Source organism: Podarcis liolepis (genome assembly GCF_965112155.1).
Source record: "Podarcis liolepis genome assembly, chromosome: 5".
In the NCBI taxonomy this organism is placed as follows: Eukaryota; Metazoa; Chordata; class Lepidosauria; order Squamata; family Lacertidae; genus Podarcis; species Podarcis liolepis.
The window spans coordinates 17,126,685-17,146,612 of record NC_139556.1 but is presented as its reverse complement, the minus strand read 5'-3'; the positions used below and the strand labels follow the sequence as shown (position 1 = coordinate 17,146,612).

General features: G+C 39.1%; 1 protein-coding gene across 13 annotated transcripts in view; it reads left to right on the top strand.

Moving 5' to 3' along the window:
- Positions 1-19,928, top strand: part of USP54 (ubiquitin specific peptidase 54) — a 100,759-nt gene that overhangs the window by 38,342 nt on the left and 42,489 nt on the right. For 11 of the 13 annotated variants that reach the window (XR_014525896.1, XR_014525897.1, XM_083502348.1 and 8 more), the window contains 2 exons: positions 10,649-11,476; positions 16,195-16,287. Coding sequence is in view for 11 of the 13 variants with exons in the window: in XM_083502348.1 (XP_083358474.1) it covers positions 11,330-11,476; positions 16,195-16,287 (240 nt within the window). In the remaining 2 variants the exon portion in view is untranslated. The remainder of the gene's footprint in view (positions 1-10,648; positions 11,477-16,194; positions 16,288-19,928) is intronic. The other 2 variants (XM_083502349.1, XM_083502344.1) reach the window with 1 other exon arrangement.

The following is a 19,928-nucleotide window of genomic DNA, read 5'->3' as shown; positions in this document are numbered from 1 at the left end:
AAGCCGCTAAAAGCCGCTAATAGCGCTAATCCGCTAATCCGTCAATGGGCTTGCTTCACAAGACGAAAAAACCACTAGACGAAGAGAATCACAGAACGGATTCTTTTCGTCTTGCGAGGCACCACTGTAGATTCCATGGACATGATATTGACATGATAGATCTCCACAATGCACCCTGCAGTAAGAACAAGAACAGACTTTATTCTTTTTCATTATTTTTATGTCTATACTCGTATTTCTGTTGTATATTGTTATAATAATAAAAATGCACTTACTGGCATGAACTGGTGGGACCATTTGGAGACCCCTTGACTTGATGCTAGTTGGGGAGCCTGTAACCTCCCGATGCTGAGATCTACTCCCATTATCCCTCACCATTTGCAATGTTGGCAGGGGCTGATGGAAGCTAGAGTCGAACAACCTCTAAAGGGAAACAGGTTCCTCATCTCTGTCTTAATATGCTTTCCAAAGGCTATAGTCCTAAAATTCTGCCTTCAAGCGCTCTCCCCAATTTTCCTCTTCCTTGTCATACCACTTGTCTATTGCTGTTCCAAACACAGCAGAAAATGGTTTGTTGTAGCAGCTGTCCAGTTAGGGTTGCTTTCTTCCACAGCAAACAGCTCTGCTTTGGCTGCCATGCCTCTGATCTTGAGTCTTGCCATATTCTCATCATTTTTTTGGGGACAGGGTTCGCTATTGTTTCCCATGAGAGTGTGAATGAACCCTAATCAAGAGTGATTTTATCAAATTCAAATGTGGCTTTTAAAATACATTTATATTTGCAAGGGAAAATCTAACAGAAACAAGCCATAAGACAAATGCTCATCTGAGTTAGTCCATATCAGGCTTCCAAGCAATAAGGAATACTTTACTACATGACATAAAAATGGGCATTTGTACCCACATATATAACATTTAAATGAAAGGAGAGATAGATTGCTTTGGAGTATCACATAGTTTCTTGGTGTGAGTTCCTACTTGTTTCTTTAGCCCCATTGAATTTAATAGGACTTCCTTTTGAGTTGTTAGTAATTAGGATTGCATTGTTAAGTATCATCCCCCCCACTATGTGCTATTGCTTGGTAGGTGCCCTTTTAAAGTAATCTTGCACCATGTTCTTGATTGAAAAGTAATTCACTCTGGTTCTGCACCACAACAGCAAAAGTGGCATCCTGTTATCGTGTTACAAGCAAGTGGAATGCCAAACAAGCACATTATGAGAGATGGAGAACAAAACTGTCTAGCTTTTTCCATTTGCTGTTTTGTCTCTAGGCAGCAGCACATAGTAGATGGGGTTTTAAAGGAGCATTAATGTTAATTTTCACAGTGAAAGATTAAATGCTTACATGCATCATCTGATAATTGGCTGGCTAAATCCTACCCTTGTTTCATAGACTTAACCTGGTACATATTAACTGGGTCACTTTGTTGTTTATGAAATAATTGTTAAATTATCTAACCCGGTTAGAAATATCCAAGAAAGCTTGGAGCACCTCAGCAACCCAAACAACCCCTGGCTTCCCAGCCTGACTGCAGGTTTAGAAAAAGGGGGTAGGGTTTATCCTTCAATTGCACTGGGCTTTGATCAGGAGCTTGTTTGTGTTGTGCTAATAGGACAGAACAAGATATTTTAATTTCTGTTTCAATGGGTCTTCTGTACCACATAAGAAAGGAACTACTTGTTTATTATACCAGATAGGACAAGTTTAGAAACTTTAGGAGTTTGAAACAATTGTTTGTTGGTTGTTTTTTTCAGAAGACCTGTAACATTATATTCTTTGTGCTCTGATTAAGAAACATCCTTTTTTGTTGAAGTAATCTGATCTGGATAGAGTCTAAACCGCTATAGCTTGCCCCACATATTTCCTTGGCCTCTCTCAGCCATGCTATTGCAGAGGTGTGTAACTTCTAGGAAACTGAGTGGGAAGAGATTTGAGAAGCTGGCAGAAAGGTGACTCAGTACCCTTGTCAGAAGCTTGCTCCTCAAAATATTTTGAATCTTACTGCTCTGTTAATTCAGTAAGTGGCAGCAGTTAGCAATTCATTGTTGTCCCAGTGGTAAATCTTGGATGCTTAAGGCACCATTTAATTTTTTTTTAAATTGACTTGCCTAGTGACTCTAGGGTACTAGGATAAGTACTCACATATGCCCCAGATACAGACATCTTCCTTCCGAGAGATGTTATTTAAGAAACTTGTTTACTCTCATCTCTCATTTGTGGCTTCAGTTTAGATCAGTGTTGTTTAATTGGACTTTTAGTTGGCTGATTGACACTGTATTCAAGAGTCCTTTTTTTTACTAATGCCCCCCAAACTTTGATTTACATGTGGAGTAGCTTCATATAGGTGAAGGTGAGAATGGATTTCTGTACACATACACTTTCAAAAAGATGTTCTTAAAGGCGACTTCCGGAGGCGGCGCGAAACTGTAATGGCGGTCCTCTTCGTTCTCTGAAGAGGGGCTCCGCGGAAAAGGGTCGTTCGCTGCGGCATAGCGACGACCCATTAAGATAAACCACGGGTAGAGTGAGCCCGTGGCCGTGGGACTCGGCGGGCACCAGAAGCTGCCCTGAAAACACAGAAGGGACCCCGTAAGGAGACCCGGAGTGAAGGAGGGGTAGCGGTGCTGTGAGTTCATCGCTCTTTCCGCGGAAGTGAAGCCGCGCGGCTGTTGCAGATGAGCGCTGACCTTTCTTCCTAAAACCAACACTAAACTGCAAGCAACATACCCGTGAGTAAAGGGACTTAAATTTGGTAAAGAATTTGTTGGATTTGGCTGAAATCGGGAGATGAGAAAAGGGAAGTCCGTCTCCCGACATTGCTGACAAGATCAAAGCAAAGTCTTAAGAAGCGGAAGCGCTTGAAACGGGACTTTGGGAAGTTTTAACTTTCTTGCGCTACTAGATCTATTCTTTATTTTACGGAAGGAAGGAATGGATATTGACTAAATTAAGCTGTAAATGTGGACTTTCCTCCTATTTCCTGCCTCTTTTGGTTTGTACTTCTAAAGAGTCAGACGTCGGACTGCCGGGGAGAGAGGTTGCGATAACTGCGGAAACAGTTGCAAAAACTTTTTTGGAGTGCAACTGATACATTTGAGCAGAAAAGACTGTATGAGACTTTGTTGCAAGCACCGTTGATGGAACTTTGCTGAACTTTAAGAGGTGCTTTGGGGAATTTTTTGGCCGGTGAAGGGACTGTTGGATTATTGGATTTACTGAGCAGAAACAACTTGGAACTTTAATGGCGGAATACTTCCTTCTTTGTCTTTGAAACTTGGTGGCACTCCCCCTACAGGGCTTTCGGATTATAAAATCCTGGGAACTGATCTTTGTTTTGGCTTTCATTCTACTGATTGTTTATAACTGGTTCTGTCTTTCCCATGGAACAATAGACAATTTGACCTTGAACACTGACAGATGTGTAATGAGTGGTGCAGGGAGAACAAGAGCATCTAAAGCTAAGGAAACTAAAGAGGCCAAGGAAAAAGAAAAAGAAAAGGAAAGAAAACCAGTACAATTTGTACAAACAACACTGACCCAAGGACGTCGATCGTCGGTTCCAGCTGTACTGGTGACACAGAGGGAGCAAGCTGAAATAACAGAGAAGCCCACTGAGGAAGATATGGCAGCAGGTGGGTCAGACACACTATTAAAACAAATATTGGAGCAGTTATCAAGCTTAAACCAGAAGGTGGATGACCAGTCTCTGAAAATAGACAAAGCGACTTCTTCGATACAAAAATTGACTGATCAAGTTTCCCAGCATACGCAAGCAATAGAGAACTTGCAAGGAGCAACAGCGGAAAACCGTGAACTAGCTGGAGAAGCAATTCAAAAAGTGGGAGCCTTACAAAAAGAAGTTGAAGAAATAAAAGGAGAAGTCAAGCCTCTGCACAAACAGGTGGGTGAACAACAAACCTACCTGTCAATGGTGGAATTGAAAAATCGTGAGAACAACATCAAATTGAGAGGCATTCCAGAACTTGAGCAAGGAGACTTGATTGGATATCTGACACAAGAATTTTCAAAGTTCTGGGGCATAACAGAAGATACAGACTTTAAAATTGTCTCGGCATACAGATTGGGAAGACTGGTAAGGAAAGACAGATCCAGGGACTGTTTGATAATTCTAAGATCAAGGGAAGAGAGAGACAAGATCCTAGGCCTCCATTTCAAAAAAGCAATTCAAATACAAGACAAAAGGGTGGAAATTTATAGAGATATCCCAAGACAGCTGTTGGACCTTAGAGCCACCTATACAGAACTAGCAAAATTACTGAGACACAACGCAATTCCCTACAGGTGGGAGTTCCCACAAGGATTATCCTTTACATACAAAGAAAGGAAGGTTAAAATTAGAACACCTGAAGACAACCAAAAGTTCCTTCACGATCACGGTGAAGATCTCCAAAAAGGAGCAGATTGGCTTCCACCTTTACCAACACCAATTCTGCCTGGAAGCGGGCCAACGCCTGCCCCCTCGGGATCGGAGCAAAAGGAAGACACCTCATCTTAAGAACATCTCAACTAGAACAGGATGTCCCTGCAGCTACTTAGTTGGAATATAAATGGCGGGAATTCTCCGGAAAAAAGAAGGAGGATATTTCATATCCTAAAAAAAGAACAATTGGACTTAATATGTCTTCAAGAAACACATGTGACCAGGCTCCACAGGAAAGTATTAATCAATAAAAGATTAGGCCAAGAATTTATCTCATCAGACAAAGTTAAAAAGAGAGGCGTTGTAATATATGCAAAGGAGAATCTGACACCAAAATTCTTATTCAAAGATGACCATGGAAGAATTCTCGCAATTGAAATTCAAACACAAGGGGAGAAGATTCTGATACTAGGAATTTATGCACCAAATGATGGAAAATCAGAATTTTATAAGAAGCTGCATGAGACACTGCTCGACTACCTGGACTATTCTAATATTATCGTGATGGGAGACATGAATGGGGTGGTCTCAACAAATATGGATAAATCCCAAAATCAAAATTTAACAACAGACGGCAGACTCCCCAAAACGTTTTTTGAAATGACAGACAATATGGACTTGATTGACATCTGGAGGACAAGGAACCCCTTGGGTAAAGAAGGAACCTTCTTTTCTGAGGCCCATTTGTCATGGACACGAATCGACCAAATTTGGATATCTAGAGGGCTGGCACCTAAAACAAGAAAGGTGGAAATCTGCCCAAAAACCTGCTCCGACCATAATGCCTTAAAAATGGAATTGAGACTTATCCCAACCGGATCCTTTAGATGGAGGATGAATGACACCTTGCTAAGAGATCAAGAGATCGTTAAGAAGGCCCAAAAAACTTTAAAGGACTATTTTGAAATAAATTTGAACACTACGGTCGAGAAGAGAACAGTCTGGGACGCAAGTAAAGCTGTAATGAGAGGGTTTCTGATACAACAGAACACAATAAAAAGAAAATTTTGGAATGGAAAAAAGGAAAAAATCTTAGAGAAAATAAGTGAAGGAGAGAAAAAGCTGAGGACCAAACCAAAATCAAAAGAGGTATTAAGAGAAATCAAATTCCACCAAGCACAATATTCGAAATTGATTAATCAAGAAATTGAATGGAAAATTAAACAAATGAAGCAGAGATCGTTTGAATCAGCAAATAAATGTGGAAAATTGTTAGCTTGGCAGTTGAAAAAAAGACAAAAGTTAAATACAGTTACAAATTTAGAGATTCAAGGAAAAATAGTGCAGAAACCAGAAGAAATAAGGAAGTGCTTCCACAGATACTTTAAAGATCTTTATGCACAGGGGCCTCAGCAAGAATCGGAAATAGACCAATTTTTGAGAATAAATGGTCTAACTAAAATAAGTCAAGACCAAAGAGTAATTCTCAACAGTAAAATAACCCAACAGGAAATTGAAGGTGCCATTCGAAATATGCAACTCGGCAAATCTCCAGGCCCGGACGGGCTCACCTCCAAATATTATAAGACTTTGAAGGACTTTTTGATACAACCATTATTGGAGGTTTGCAACCAGATTATGGAGGGGAAGAGGGCACCGGAAACGTGGAAAGAAGCATTCATCACATTGATTCCAAAGTCGGAAATGGAAAAGACCCAGCTTAAGAATTATCGTCCCATCTCACTCCTGAATGTGGATTACAAAATATTTGCAGACATTTTAGCAAATAGATTTAAAAAAGTATTAAATGAAGTAATTCATAAGGACCAAGCAGGTTTTCTCCCTAGCAGACATATGTCGGACAATACCAGGAACATTATTGACATATTGGAGCTTTTGAGAATTAGGAACACAAGGGCCGCATTAATTTTTATTGATGCGGAGAAAGCATTTGACAACATTTCTTGGAGGTTTATGAAGAAAAACCTGAAAGGGATGGGAGTGGGAAGGGGGTTTGAAAATGGAGTAGAAGCAATCTACTCAGAACAAAAAGCCAAACTGATAGTGAACAATGTGGTGTCGGAGGAACTCAAAATTGAAAAAGGGACACGACAGGGGTGCCCCCTGTCTCCTCTGTTATTTATTTCTGTCCTGGAGGTATTGCTGAATATGATCAGAGAGGACCGGTTGGTGCAGGGTATAGTGGTCGGAGCGAAACAATACAAACTGAAAGCTTTCGCAGATGACCTAGTCTTGACATTACAGGAGCCAGAATCTAGCACAAAAAAAGTTCTTGAACTTATCTCGGAGTTTGGTCGGGTGGCGGGATTCAAGCTTAATAAACAAAAAACCAAGGTTTTGGTTAAAAATCTGACACCTACAGAGACAGAGGGGTATCAGAAAGAAACAGAGTTAAGTGTGGTGAAAAAAGTGAAGTACCTGGGGGTATTTTTGTCCACCAAAAATTTAAATTTATTTAAAGATAATTATGAAAAATGCTGGTTGGAAATCAAAAAGGATTTGGATATATGGGCAAGATTGAAACTTACCTTGTCAGGCCGAATCGCAGCTATAAAGATGTGTGTTTTGCCAAAAATGTTATTTTTATTTCAAACCCTACAGGTCGTGGACAGAATGGAATGTTTTGGAAAGTGGCAGAAGGATATATCTAAGTTTGTCTGGCAGGGCAAAAAGCCCCGAATAAAATTTAAAATACTAACTGATTCAAAAGAAAGAGGGGGGTTTGCCCTGCCGGATTTAAGGTTGTACTATGAAGCTGCAGCCTTCTGCTGGTTGAAGGATTGGTTCTTGTTGGAAAACACTGATGTCCTAGACCTGGAAGGGTTTGACAATGTTTATGGTTGGCATGCATACTTGTGGTATGACAAGGCAAAGGTTCATAAATTGTTCAAAAACCATATTGTCAGAAAATCAATATTTGCTGTATGGATGAAGTACAAGGATTTACTAGAAAGTAAAACCCCGAGGTGGTTATCACCAGTGGAAGCCAAAGTTTCCAAAAAAAGGCCCAATATGGAGGCCTACTGGCCAAAATATTGGGAATTAATTGAAAGAGTTGGAGACAACTGGAAGCTCCAAAGCCAAGACAAATTAAAAAATAAGGTGCGAGACTGGCTACATTATGCTCAAATGCAAGAGGTTTTCAAAATGGATAAAAAAGTTGGTTTCCAGGTGGAGAAATCGAAACTAGAGACGGAGTTATTAGAATCCAAAACTAAGGTACTTTCGAGAATGTATAACTTGCTGCTTAAATGGAATACACAGGATGAGACAGTTAAATCGGCTATGATAAAATGGGCACAGGATGTAGGACATAACATTATGTCTGAGGACTGGGAAAGGTTATGGAACACCGGTATGAAATTCACGGCATGTAGTGCCTTGAAAGAGAACATTATGAAAATGGTATACCGGTGGTACATGACCCCAGTCAAGTTGGCTAAAATATACCACCTGTCTGATAATAAGTGTTGGAAATGTAAGGAGGAAGAAGGGACATTCTTTCACCTCTGGTGGACCTGCCCGAAAGTAAAGGCCTTCTGGGAAATGATATACAATGAGTTGAAAAAGGTATTTAAATATACCTTTCTTAAGAAACCAGAGGCCTTTCTGCTGGGCATGGTGGACCGGAAGGTGCCAAAGAAGGACAGAACTCTGTTTATGTATGCGACAACAGCAGCAAGGATTCTTATCGCAAAGTACTGGAAGACACCAGATTTACCCACACTGGAGGACTGGCAGACACAGTTGTTGGACTACATGGAGCTGGCAGAAATGACTGGCAGAATTCGAGATCTGACCGAAGAAACAATAGAGGAGGACTGGAAAAAATTCAAGGATTATTTGCAAAAATATTATAAGTTGTTTGAATGTTAAGATTGTGCATGATTAGGAAACGTCACGCTTCCGCAACCTATTTAAGCAAAGGATAAAATAAGCGTAGATAAAAAAGAAAAGGAAACAAATTTGAAACAATATATTATGTTTATTGTGAAGGTACCAAAAGTAAACTACAAACTTTCGAAATTGGTAACATAATAAAGTCAAAGATACAATAAGTTGTGAAACAAGGTAACAAATTGCTGATCAGGTTAGAACAATGAATGCAATGTTGGGAAGATGTGGGGAGGTCCAAAAGAAAGTAAATTTATGAAACATGATGTGTAACATATTCAATTTTTTTTTTCTTTTTTTATTTTTCTTTATATATAAAAAAAAAATGTTTCTTGTATGTTGCTATGTAAACTAATTTGTGAACCTATGAAAAGGAACGCAATAAAAAATTTTATAAAAAAAAAAACAAAAAGATGTTCTTAAAGATTGAGAAGACCCTCTGAAATAGAATTGGATATGGCAGTAGACATTTTTTTTGGGGGGTGTGTGTTTTTATTTTTGCAAATTTAGGTACTCTGACTTGGCGTAAATATAAATATTTACCTGTAAGGCAAAGTCACCATTGGATATAATCTCTTTCGTATTCTGCTGCTCTTATATATACTTTGCAATAAAGGAATTTGTTTTGCTTCTGTCAAACTGAAATAATTAGTTTGGAATCCACAGTGTAATCCTATTTTTTTTCTTTTGCCACAATAGAATTAATTCATATAGTTACAGATAATGTGGCTATATTTTAAGGCTATATAAATGAGTAGTTGTCACTGAATTCATTGCATTAAGTGCTTCTGGATTGGCTTTTGAGTTTGAGCAAAGACTGGGACTGGCATTATTGGAATAGGTCTTGGATATTATTCAGTGTTTAGGAATGTTGGAGAACTGGTTTGTTCTTATTCTTTGCACTTGCATCCCCTAAAGGAGCATAGATGAATAGTTAGGGCACTAAAGGAATAATTCTTCTGCAAAATCTGAATTATGCTTTCTTACTTCATAGGGATGTGGAGACTTAATTAATATTTTGTAGAATCTGATCTTCAGATAATGAAAGAGCAAAATACCCATTAGGATGACTGAAGCTTGCATTGGAACACACATTTGTATTTTTTTCTGGACTGTGTTCATTATATTCTAATAAGAAACATGGTATATAATGGAGGTCCGGGAAGGAAAGGCAGTCTCCAAATGCTTTTCATTTGGTCCCCAACAATAGCCCCCATCTGAAAAACTAATGGACACGCCATTTTGTTCTACCAACACTTTTATCCTGTATCAACAGAAAGTAAGACACTGGCAAAAGGCTTTTTAACATACACACACCCATGTGAACAGCAAGAGACTCTATAGTAGAACTCTCCTCTTAGTGTGTAGTTCAGGTGCTCACTCCCGTGTGTAAGCCAAGACACGAGACAGTAGTGGTAAACAGCTGTAGGTTGTCCATAGCCTGTCCTCTCTGCTGCGGTCTAACCCTATGCAAGCTGATATCCCAAGTGTTCTGACTGTTTATCCTGCTTGAATTAAGAATTCCCTAACAGGGAGGAAGTTTTCTCTCCTCTCTCCACCTCCACCGTTTAGTTCCGCAAACAGATTATTTTCTTCATGGGTTTTTCGCTTTTATTTGCTGATTTTTTGCACACCTGGAAGAATGTGCTGCCTGAATTAAAAACACCTAGGTAACAAGCGACACTGGGAAATAAAAAAACAAACCTTTGAAAGAATCTTAATCTTCATCATAATGAACTGAAATTTCTGTCTGCCATCTCTTCCATGTTCAACAGTGATTTAGGAACCATATCTAAAATACTGAATAGAAAACTGTCATTTGTAATTCTTTATCCAGAATAGAGCTAGGTAAATAACTGGCTACTTTGAGATTTCTCTGCGCATGTGTGTAGCAAGAGATACTAAAGCCCAGCCATAGGCAAACTCCGGCCTTCCAGATGTTTTGGAGCTACAATTCCCATCATCCCTGGCTGACAGGACCAGTGGTCAGGGATGATAGGAATTGTAGTCTCAAAACGTCTGGAGGGCCGGAGTTTGCCTATGCCTGCTATAGTCTCATTGTAAAAAGCTATGTGTAATGTCTTAAAATATGCAAGTTTTCTGTTCTAGGAGTATCTCTAAACCTGACCATGGTAATGCTTCTTAGCTGCAATGGTTAGATTCTGGTTGGGATTTTGTTTTGCTTTGTTTTGACTCTGGTCCCGAGTTTCTGGTAGGAGGTGAGGCAATGCTAATCTTGGCAGAAGAGAACAAAACCAAGTGAGTAATTAAGTGATGCAAGCCTTTGATTATTTTTCTCTCTCTCCTCTCTCTCTCTCTCTCTCTCTCTCTCTCTCTCTCTCTGGCACAGCTAGGCATTCCATTTGCAAGAGAAGGAACACTAGAAGAAACTGCTCAAGTTCTACGCAGGACGTTAAAAGAACTTCAGGAAGACCTTTTTCTGCTCGGATTAAAGAACATTATTCTTGAATCTCTCCTTTTGCTCAGCTTCTAAAGAGCCAGTTTGCCTGAATCAGTATTCCAGCAAGAAACTACTGACAAGAAGCAGTGAGGGGGTTGGCTTTTCTTTACTGGATCTTTTCTCTGTTGGATTTGGCTCATCAGTCTGAGAAGATTTCATAAGAAAGGGAAGTTGTTTTTGTTTTTGCTTGTTTTGTATCCATTTTGAACACTTGCAATTTTATTATTTGCAAAGTGTTACCTGAATTGTTACTATTTTTATACTAAAGGATGGCACATAATCGCAACGCTCCTTGAAAGACTATGACTTCTTTTAGTTTGCCTTCCATCTTTTCAGCTGTTATGACAGGTGTTTCTCTACATGGACTGTAGTTTTATATAGCAAAATTAGCAGCATTTGAAGAAAATTATGGTTTACTATACCTTGATGCAATACAAATGAGAAATCTGGAGACAGAATTTTGTTTTGGTGTTATGCAAGCTACTTCTGATTTTGAATCAAGGAAAGGACTTTGCGTACATAACATGCAGGTATAAAACCTTCCATATGATAAAGACTGAAGTGTGAAAGATGTCTTGGAAGAGGAATTATTTTTCAGTGGGACGGGGCACTGTGCAAGGAATGTTCACTCCACGTAATACAACATCTATAGCACCTAGTAAAGGTCTCAGCAATGAGCCTGGACAGAACAGCTGTTTCTTGAATAGTGCATTGCAGGTAAGAAATCTAAAAGAATGTGTGCCTATCTTTTATACATAGTTTTTCTCTTAATTTTTTTGTGCTATGGTGCTTCTGTGAGAACACCTAAACAGCAAAGCAACAACGTAAAAACTATCAAACCCTTCTATGAATTTATTTCCTCTTAATTCAGGTACCAGTCACTGGTACAATTATTGTTTCTTGTCTCGGATTTGTATAAATTCATTTAATTATTTTATGAGGTTAAAATGTATTTCAGAGTGGTAACAAATGTTACTTCGAAATCATATACAATTGCAAGGCTGTTAGCAGTGGTTTGGATTTGACACTGGGTTGAGGTGAGACTCTGTTGCACAATCTTTATGTAGGCTTTTCAAATTGGCTCCCATGTGAAAGTTGTGCTTGGGAATAAATGGCGTGGGCACACCCTGTTCTTGTAAATGTAGTATGTTTTCACTGCTTTTAATTCTGAATTTTGAAATTGTTGTAACCCACCGTAGGGCCTGCTGGTGTAGGGTGCATAATATATAAATTGTGTAATAGTAATAATAATATTTTTTTTTAGCAAGCATTAGTTGGAATGTTATAATGCCAGGAAATGCCCCATTAGCTTGTGACAATTATTTATAATAGTCCTTTGGATTAATTACACAGTATGTTTAGAATAAGTTTAAGTGGTACCTATTATTCTAATTTTATGAAAAGATTTGCTAAAGCATTTGATCCAATTGCTCAGGACTATGAAACTTTGGTAATAAAGCCAGGATAGACATACATCTGATTTTGTTCACACCAGAGATTATTGGTACTAGTACACCAATAGAATTACTAAGTTTTATGAGAGCAAGACATATTCTTTTTGATTAGAGACAAAAATATGCAGAAATATTTTTGTGCAGGTGTGATTATTGTTATTGGCTGCTTTAGTTCTATGGATAGTGGCATATCACGTTTGATTTTCCCTTACTAAGAGAGGCATGGAAAACTGTTGAGCAAGTAGTTCCAGGCAGTGTCATGGATACACATGATGGTTCACTAAATGACATTGATAGCAAAACCGCAGGGTTTTGGAGTATATCTGTGTCTAAGCTCTGTGTTAAATGGAGTTGCTCTGAAGCGGGACATGTATCTGCTTATTTTTATAGAGGCAGCCCATTCCTATTTTTTTGCATGGTTGCCACTTTGAAACCGACGAAACTTTATTTAGTAGTGGAGCTGAAATGGTTTCACCTGGAAAATATGATCACTCCTATTTAAAACTAGGTCCTTGACATGGGCATAGCCAGGATTTATGTTGGGGGTGGGGGGAGAACTGATCTATCTGCGACAGAAATGGTCAGTTAAGTATTTTTATTTATTTACTTGATGGGAGGGGGCAAGTGCCCCCCAGCCCACTGGCTATGCTCATGGTCCTTGATCAGTAGACCAGAGGAAAAGCTAGAAGAGGAAGTGTTGGTTTACTGTCTCATATTAAGAGGCACTCATTGTACTTCTGTTGCTTTATCTGCAAACATCCAGGACAACAAGCTACATTTTTAAATTGTTATATTTAGGTTTCCTATCTTTTAAATATGAAAATTATTTCTAACAGTAAGCTGGCAGTGAAGAGGAGATAAACTACACTTTAGTAGTTAGAACTTATACCAGACCTAGAATTTGGTCATATCCAAAATATAGAACCATTATTATGTTATAAACTGCAGAGAGAACTTTAATCTTTGGCTTAGTCAGTGAAATGATAAAAGCCTTTAATTCAGGGGTCAGTAAACTTTTTCAGCAGAGGGCCGGTCCACTGTCCCTCAGACCTTATGGGGGGCCGGATGATTTTTTTGGGGGGAGGGGATGAACGAATTCCTATGCCCCACAAACAACCCAGAAATGCATTTTAAATAAAAGCACCCATTCTACTCATGTAAAAACACCAGGCAGGCCTCACAAATAACCCAGAGATGCATTTTAAATAAAAGCACACATTCTACTCATGTAAAAATGTGCTGATTCCCGGAGCATCTGCGGGTCGGATTTAGAAGGTGATTGGGCCGGATCCAGCCCTCGGTTTACCTACCTATGCCTTTATTGGTTAGATGCTATGAAGGGCTGTAGCTCAATGTTAGAGCATAACTGCCTTGCGTGACGAAGGTCCCATTTTTAAAACCTTATCTATCTCTATCCCAATGTTTGAGTTAGTATCACAGAATCGCAGAGGTGGAAGGGACCATGTGGGTCATCTAGTCCAACCCCTGCAATGCAGGGATCTTTTGCCCAACATGGGCGTCTTTACTAGTCCTATCTAGAGATTCCAATCAGAAACCGTGGAGATCCATTGCCAAGCAGTGTAGACAATACTGAGCTAAATGGACCAGTATTGTGACTTGTTATAATGGAGCATCTTGTGCATAAAATTAGTTTATTAAAGTTATTATTTTAAGAGCCATATTTTATTTTTTTAGGATTATCCCTTACTGCAGATAATGCTAGCCTATATAAAATACAATATGACCACCCTAATTTGACTGCTCCCCAGATCCAATATTATGGGATGCTTTAATATAAAAAAGAATTTATTGAGCCATTAAACATTTGACTATCTTGGTAAAGAAATTCAGATCCAGACAATAACTAAAGCTTTTTAATTAAAAGAAGATGGAGACAACATTGTCCAGGCATTAATACCTTGCATTGTTATTAAACTTTCACACAATCAAATTAGCATTTAAATATATTAAAAATAAGATCATTTTGATAGTGAACATTCTATCAATTTTGAAACAAAATGGGGCCACTTTGGGACTCCCAGCAAGTGGAAGTATAAGTTGGTACACTAAAAGAAAAAGAAAGAAAGAAACCTGAGCTTCCATGACCTATGGAATGTTGTGAGCATGAATATAAGAATATTCTACATAATCCATATAATTGTTTGGAGAAAAGCTTCTGGGATTAACTTCTGCCTTTGCTGCTACTTTGTTCTGGGCTGGAGGTGGAGAAAGAACATGCTGCTGACAATTACATCTCCTCTAAAATCCTGGATTTTTAATTATTTTCTATAGGCAACTCTCATTTCCATCTGGGGAGAGAAAAAAGCGGTAAAGGAAAAAAGTCAGGCAAACTAAGACTATGAGTCTAGCAATTAAGTTTGTGTTTTAGGACAGTTGAGCCATGGAAGTTGAAGGCATCAGTTAAAAACAGAGAATGAAGGAAGAGAAGGAAAGTTGACATACTTGAGCATTGGCGCTGTGGGGGGTATAAGTCAGAGTTAAACACACACACAAATAAATAAATATATACCCACACTGATAGCTGATATACAGGCAACTCCCCACTTGTGCGTGACCATGCATGCATGTAGTGCTGGGAACCCAGAACTGGTTCGTGGGGAGGACATTCTTTTCAGGCTTTGGAGAGCATCTCCACACAAGCCAGAGGCGCAGTGGGGTTTTGTTGAGGCTGTTCAGCCTCCCTACCTAACACCTGACATTCACTTTTCCCGCATGTCAGCTGAAGAGCCTTAACAAAGGCCCACTGTGTGTCCAGCTCACGAGAAGACCCGCCCCAAAGCTCAAAGAGGGCATCCTCTTTGGTCTCCAAGGATGGTCTTGTGAGCCACAAGGACTCAACAGAGTGCTGCCCACTTACATACATTTCACTTACGCACTCAGGGCCTGGAACGTAACCCTGTGTAAATGGGGAGTCACCTTTGTAGCACTGGGTGGAGGAAGAAGGTTTTAAGAGGGTGATGGGGGCGGGGGGAAGGTGCCAACTTTAAAAAGCTCTACAAGCTTCCTTTTGCATGCTGGCTGGAACCATGAAGAGGAACACTCCTAATAGTGGCTGGATATATAGTGTAGTATTTTGCTGCTGCTCCATTGCTGCCAAAACTAGTAGCCAGTGGTAGATCCATACTCTCTGAACTGGTCTAGTTGCTTTTCCCACATCATGCATAATTTTATACAACTCTATCGTATCACACCTTAGTTTTCTTTACTAAAAAGAAACTAAAAGGCACTGATTCCTTCTCCTTTCCAAACTGGGAAACTATGGTTACTAGGTTTGGAAGAAACCAGGATTTTACAGCAAATTCAAGCCGTGGTTTATGATCCTAGCTTGTTATGAATTCCATAACCATAGTTTCCTTGTTCTCATGAAATGGGAAACTATGGTTAATTAAAAACTCTGTAAACTCTGTAACTTACTGTGACCTGCTTAAAAGAGATTAGAAAAGGCTTGAGGACAGAACAAGTGGGCAAAAGGCTCATATAAATAAAGTGGCTGAATAATGTGAGGTATGTGTTTGAAATATATTAGGAATACTCATATCACCTAGTTTATTCTGATAAAGCATACCTCTTTCAATCCTGGATCTTAACCAGGATCTTTTATCTTTTACTCTTTTAATTTTTATTCTCTGGGATAAATTGACTGGTAGAGCATGAGGCTCTCAATCTCAGGATTGTGGGTTTGAGCCCCATGTTGGGCAAAAGATTCCTGCATTGCAGGGGTTTGGACTAGATGACCCACATGGTTCCTTTCCAACTCTACAATTCTATGATACTAACTCAAAAATTGGGATAGAAATAGATAAGGTTAAAAAAATGTTAATCTCCAGATTAGTTTTATCCCAAAGGTACTTAGATGCTGTTGATGAATTTATTATCTGTCTAATTTTAGCAAGAGATTCTTATCTAAGACATTCTGAAATGGATAATTTAAAAATCACATTCTTCTTCTTTGCTTTACAGGTTCTCTGGCATCTGGATATATTTCGACGTAGTTTTCGACAACTTACAACACACAAGTGTATGGGAGATTCCTGTATATTTTGTGCTCTCAAAGTGAGTAATTTGTCAGTTCAGTTCAGATTTAGATGAAAAAGTAAGTGTGTATTAGCTGCATCTTCATTCATTGAAGATTCTTATCCTGCCCTTCCTCCAGGCAGGAGCTCAGAGAAGCTCATGACTGATAGATAAACAATCATACAAAATGAGATTTGAACAACAAAAGCCATAATAATGTAGCAGTATTTCAAGGTACGTGCCTCGCTTTACTTTCAAGCTATACTGTGGTCACACTGAAGTGAGGCCATGAGATAGAACTTTGTGAAGTGCTTCAATTTATGGACTATAACTCGGGTTTCTCCAGCAAGAAATTCCTCACTGTGATTTTTCCATTCATGTGAATATAAATTCACATTCTGCAAGAGTTAATTTGTGTCTTACTGCTCATATGCTTTCGTCTACATTGAGTGTCGTCGTTCAGAACCTGTCATACCTGCTCATATCAAAATAAGACGTGCTCCTATTGTAGCTTTCATAATCTGAGCTGCAATCCTAAACCTCTGCCTTGGGAAAACAACCGTGAGTGGTAGTGATGCATGGATCAAGGCTCCTACTTGCTTTTAGGCCAGCTGTCTTAGTGACTGTAGGATGCAGAAGTGCTGCCTTGACACTAGAACAATTTTCTGATCTATTATTCATTTTGATGTCTGCTGTGCACAGTCCTTGCTTTCTTTATTCATCTAATGTATGACTTTGGTTTGGAGTTTGTTTATCTCTGCTCAGGCAAAGGGGGGGGGGGGGAATTGGTCTGTTGGTACTAAGCATGCCACAAAGAGTTTGTTTGCCTTCCAGGGATTGTAGTGCCAGGATGTAGGACAGAGGGTGTTTTGTTGTTGGTGGAGAAGAATGCAGCATTGATTTGTACATTCTGCTAGAGCTTCTGTATTAGAAGTTTTTCATATGTAACAAAAGCAGGAAGAATTAACTTTCTGGGCAGAACGGGTGTTTTCTGAGGTGAAAGCTGAGACACACAGTGTTTGGACTGACATTAGGGACAAGAAATGTACTGTTCTAATTTTAGTAGGTAAGTCCATATTGAGCAAGCAAAATAAATTATGTACATCTGTACAGATCTACTTACATTGCTAAAGCTGTGTTCTGGTTTCTGAGACTCCTGGCGCCACTGCCAACTTGTTCTTTCAAAATGTCCTCTTGTTAGGCTAGACACTCCCTCTGTTCCAGGATTGGGGAACCTGTGGCCCTTCAGATGTTGTTAGACTCCCAACTCCCATCCAGAATGACCAGTGGCTAAAGATGGTTGGAGTTTTCATAGAATCATAGAGTTGGAAGGGACCACGGGGATGCGGGACTCTTTTGCCCCGTGTGGGGCTCAAACCCACAGCCCTGAGAAGTTGTAGCCCAGGAGCGCCTGGAGAGCCACAAGTTTCCTGTTTTGTGTGTAATCATACATTCATTCACTAAGATACATACACAGAAACACACATGTCATTAAGGCAGACTTACACACATTCTTCTCATTTATGGAGCAGGATAAACGCACACATTATTTTAAGGAACGAGATACATACCTGAATGTATGACTGGATTAGTAGGCAATTCTCTCCTTCAGTCAAAGGGTGTATTGTTACAGGCCACCCAAATCTGTGTCAAGCGGTGCACATGATTCCAAGGGTCTTGGCGCTTAGCCAGGGTTTGTGGTTTGCAAAATTAGGCACAACAGAGGCTATAGTGTCTTTATGATATATGGTTTATTTGCACATATATGCAACCTGAAGCTTTCATTGGAGGGGTTCACAGCAGCAGCACCCCAAAGCGTGCCAGCTTACTCCATAGTCGCAGCATCAGGATCTTTTCTCTGCAGCCTCTCTTGTTCTGCATGACACATCCCAGCTTAACTGTTCCTCTCTGCTTCCTGGTTACATCCTTTCCCTGAATTAAGCCCTCTTTGTCTATAGAGGGAGGGAAGACTCCATTCATTTGCACTCTAACATCTATTTCTTTTGAGGCTTTGAACTCCTAATGGTTAATCCCCATCCCCCATCCCCCCACTATTTTTGCTTTACTTCATTAACACTTGTTGATTGACTAGTATTACAATGTTGTATACACAACCCAGGAAGTGTGCCTAGAGTACACACTATGCTTCCTTAGGTTTTAACCCCTAGATAGTATGACTCAGTTTTTAACACAAGCTTAATTAAACACCTCAAGTCACCTCCTCACTTAATTGGCTTTTGATACTTAGCTTAATTGCACACTTAAATGCATGAGTCTAGCTATCACTTCACACCGGGAGACTACCATGTGCAAGACGACCTTTTTTCTGAAATTGGGGGGTCGTCTTATACACAGGTTAATAAGTTAAGTAATTGAGGGCTGGAGCTGCTTGCAAAAAGCTGCTCAACAACTTCCTTAATTTTTAAATTTCTTAATTTTGGCCTCCCAAAATAGGGGTCATCTTATACACAGGGTCAGGTTATACCTGGAAAAATATGGTAGCTTTTGCCACCCCAAACCTTAATTAAATCATTAGCACCCCTAAATTCTTAACATTATTAAGGCTTAACATTTCCCCCCCTCTGTCTCTTATTCACACCCCAGTTGCTATCATCTGCAGCAGTGTTAGTAGAAACATTTGTCTTGAGAAAAGGCAAGGAAAATGATTGTTGTGTATCATTACCTTTCTTATTTTTTATCATTAGCCATTAGTTATTAAGTAGTCTACTGTCACTCTGGGGCAATGTTGCTGGGTCCAAGAAAAAATTATTTCCTCCTATTTTGGTAGCAGATTTTTGTTGACAGCAGTTTAAATAATTGTTAATCTATTGATTAAATTTGCACAAAGGTAAAAACAATATTTCTTCACCAAGAAGTATATTTTCCTTGCTTTTTAGGTCATACACAGGTGTCATTTTAGGAAAGTAGGTGTGTGAAAGAAGGGTGAATACCTCTTTTAAGATGATACTCTATGCTTTCCTTTAGTCTCTTGCCAACCCTCCTTTTTCCTAATCTACACTTTAAGTATTTATTATTTATTATATTTTTTGTTGGAAAATGCCTTGGGGTGCCCCTGCAGCCCCCAAACACACTGTTCTTCCTAAAGGAGCCCAGAGGTCGTCTAGTGTGCAAATTCCCTGCCCTTCTAGAAGCTAGGCTTGCTCCATATTAGTAAACAGGCAGCCCTAAAGGTTAATAGGGAAATTTCATTGGACTGCAAATACAATGATCGTAGTATTGCTTTATTGTAGAATTTGATTTTTTAAATGAATGTTGAAAAGTGCCTTTTTAAGCTCCCTCCTCACCCATGAAAATTCTTTATTAAAAAAGACTGACTAAAGGTGGCATCACTCATGATTTGTATTCAGAAAAACTCTCATTACACATAAAAATGGAAATTAAAGGTCCTAACGGATTGTGCTTAATTTTGAAAATAGAATTAGGATTAGGAAAATGGAACCCGAAAATAACTCTTAGGATGTCTAATTCTAATAATGCTTACTGGTGGTTTTATTTCCGTTTGGAAAAAAATTAAAGATCACTGGATGGAAGTTAATATTTTATTCAAGGAGCTTGAACAAACCGTTGGAGCCTTCTCCCTCGTATTGAATATATATATATAAATCTAATATATTGTATATATTGTATATACGATATTGTATATATAAATCTACACAATA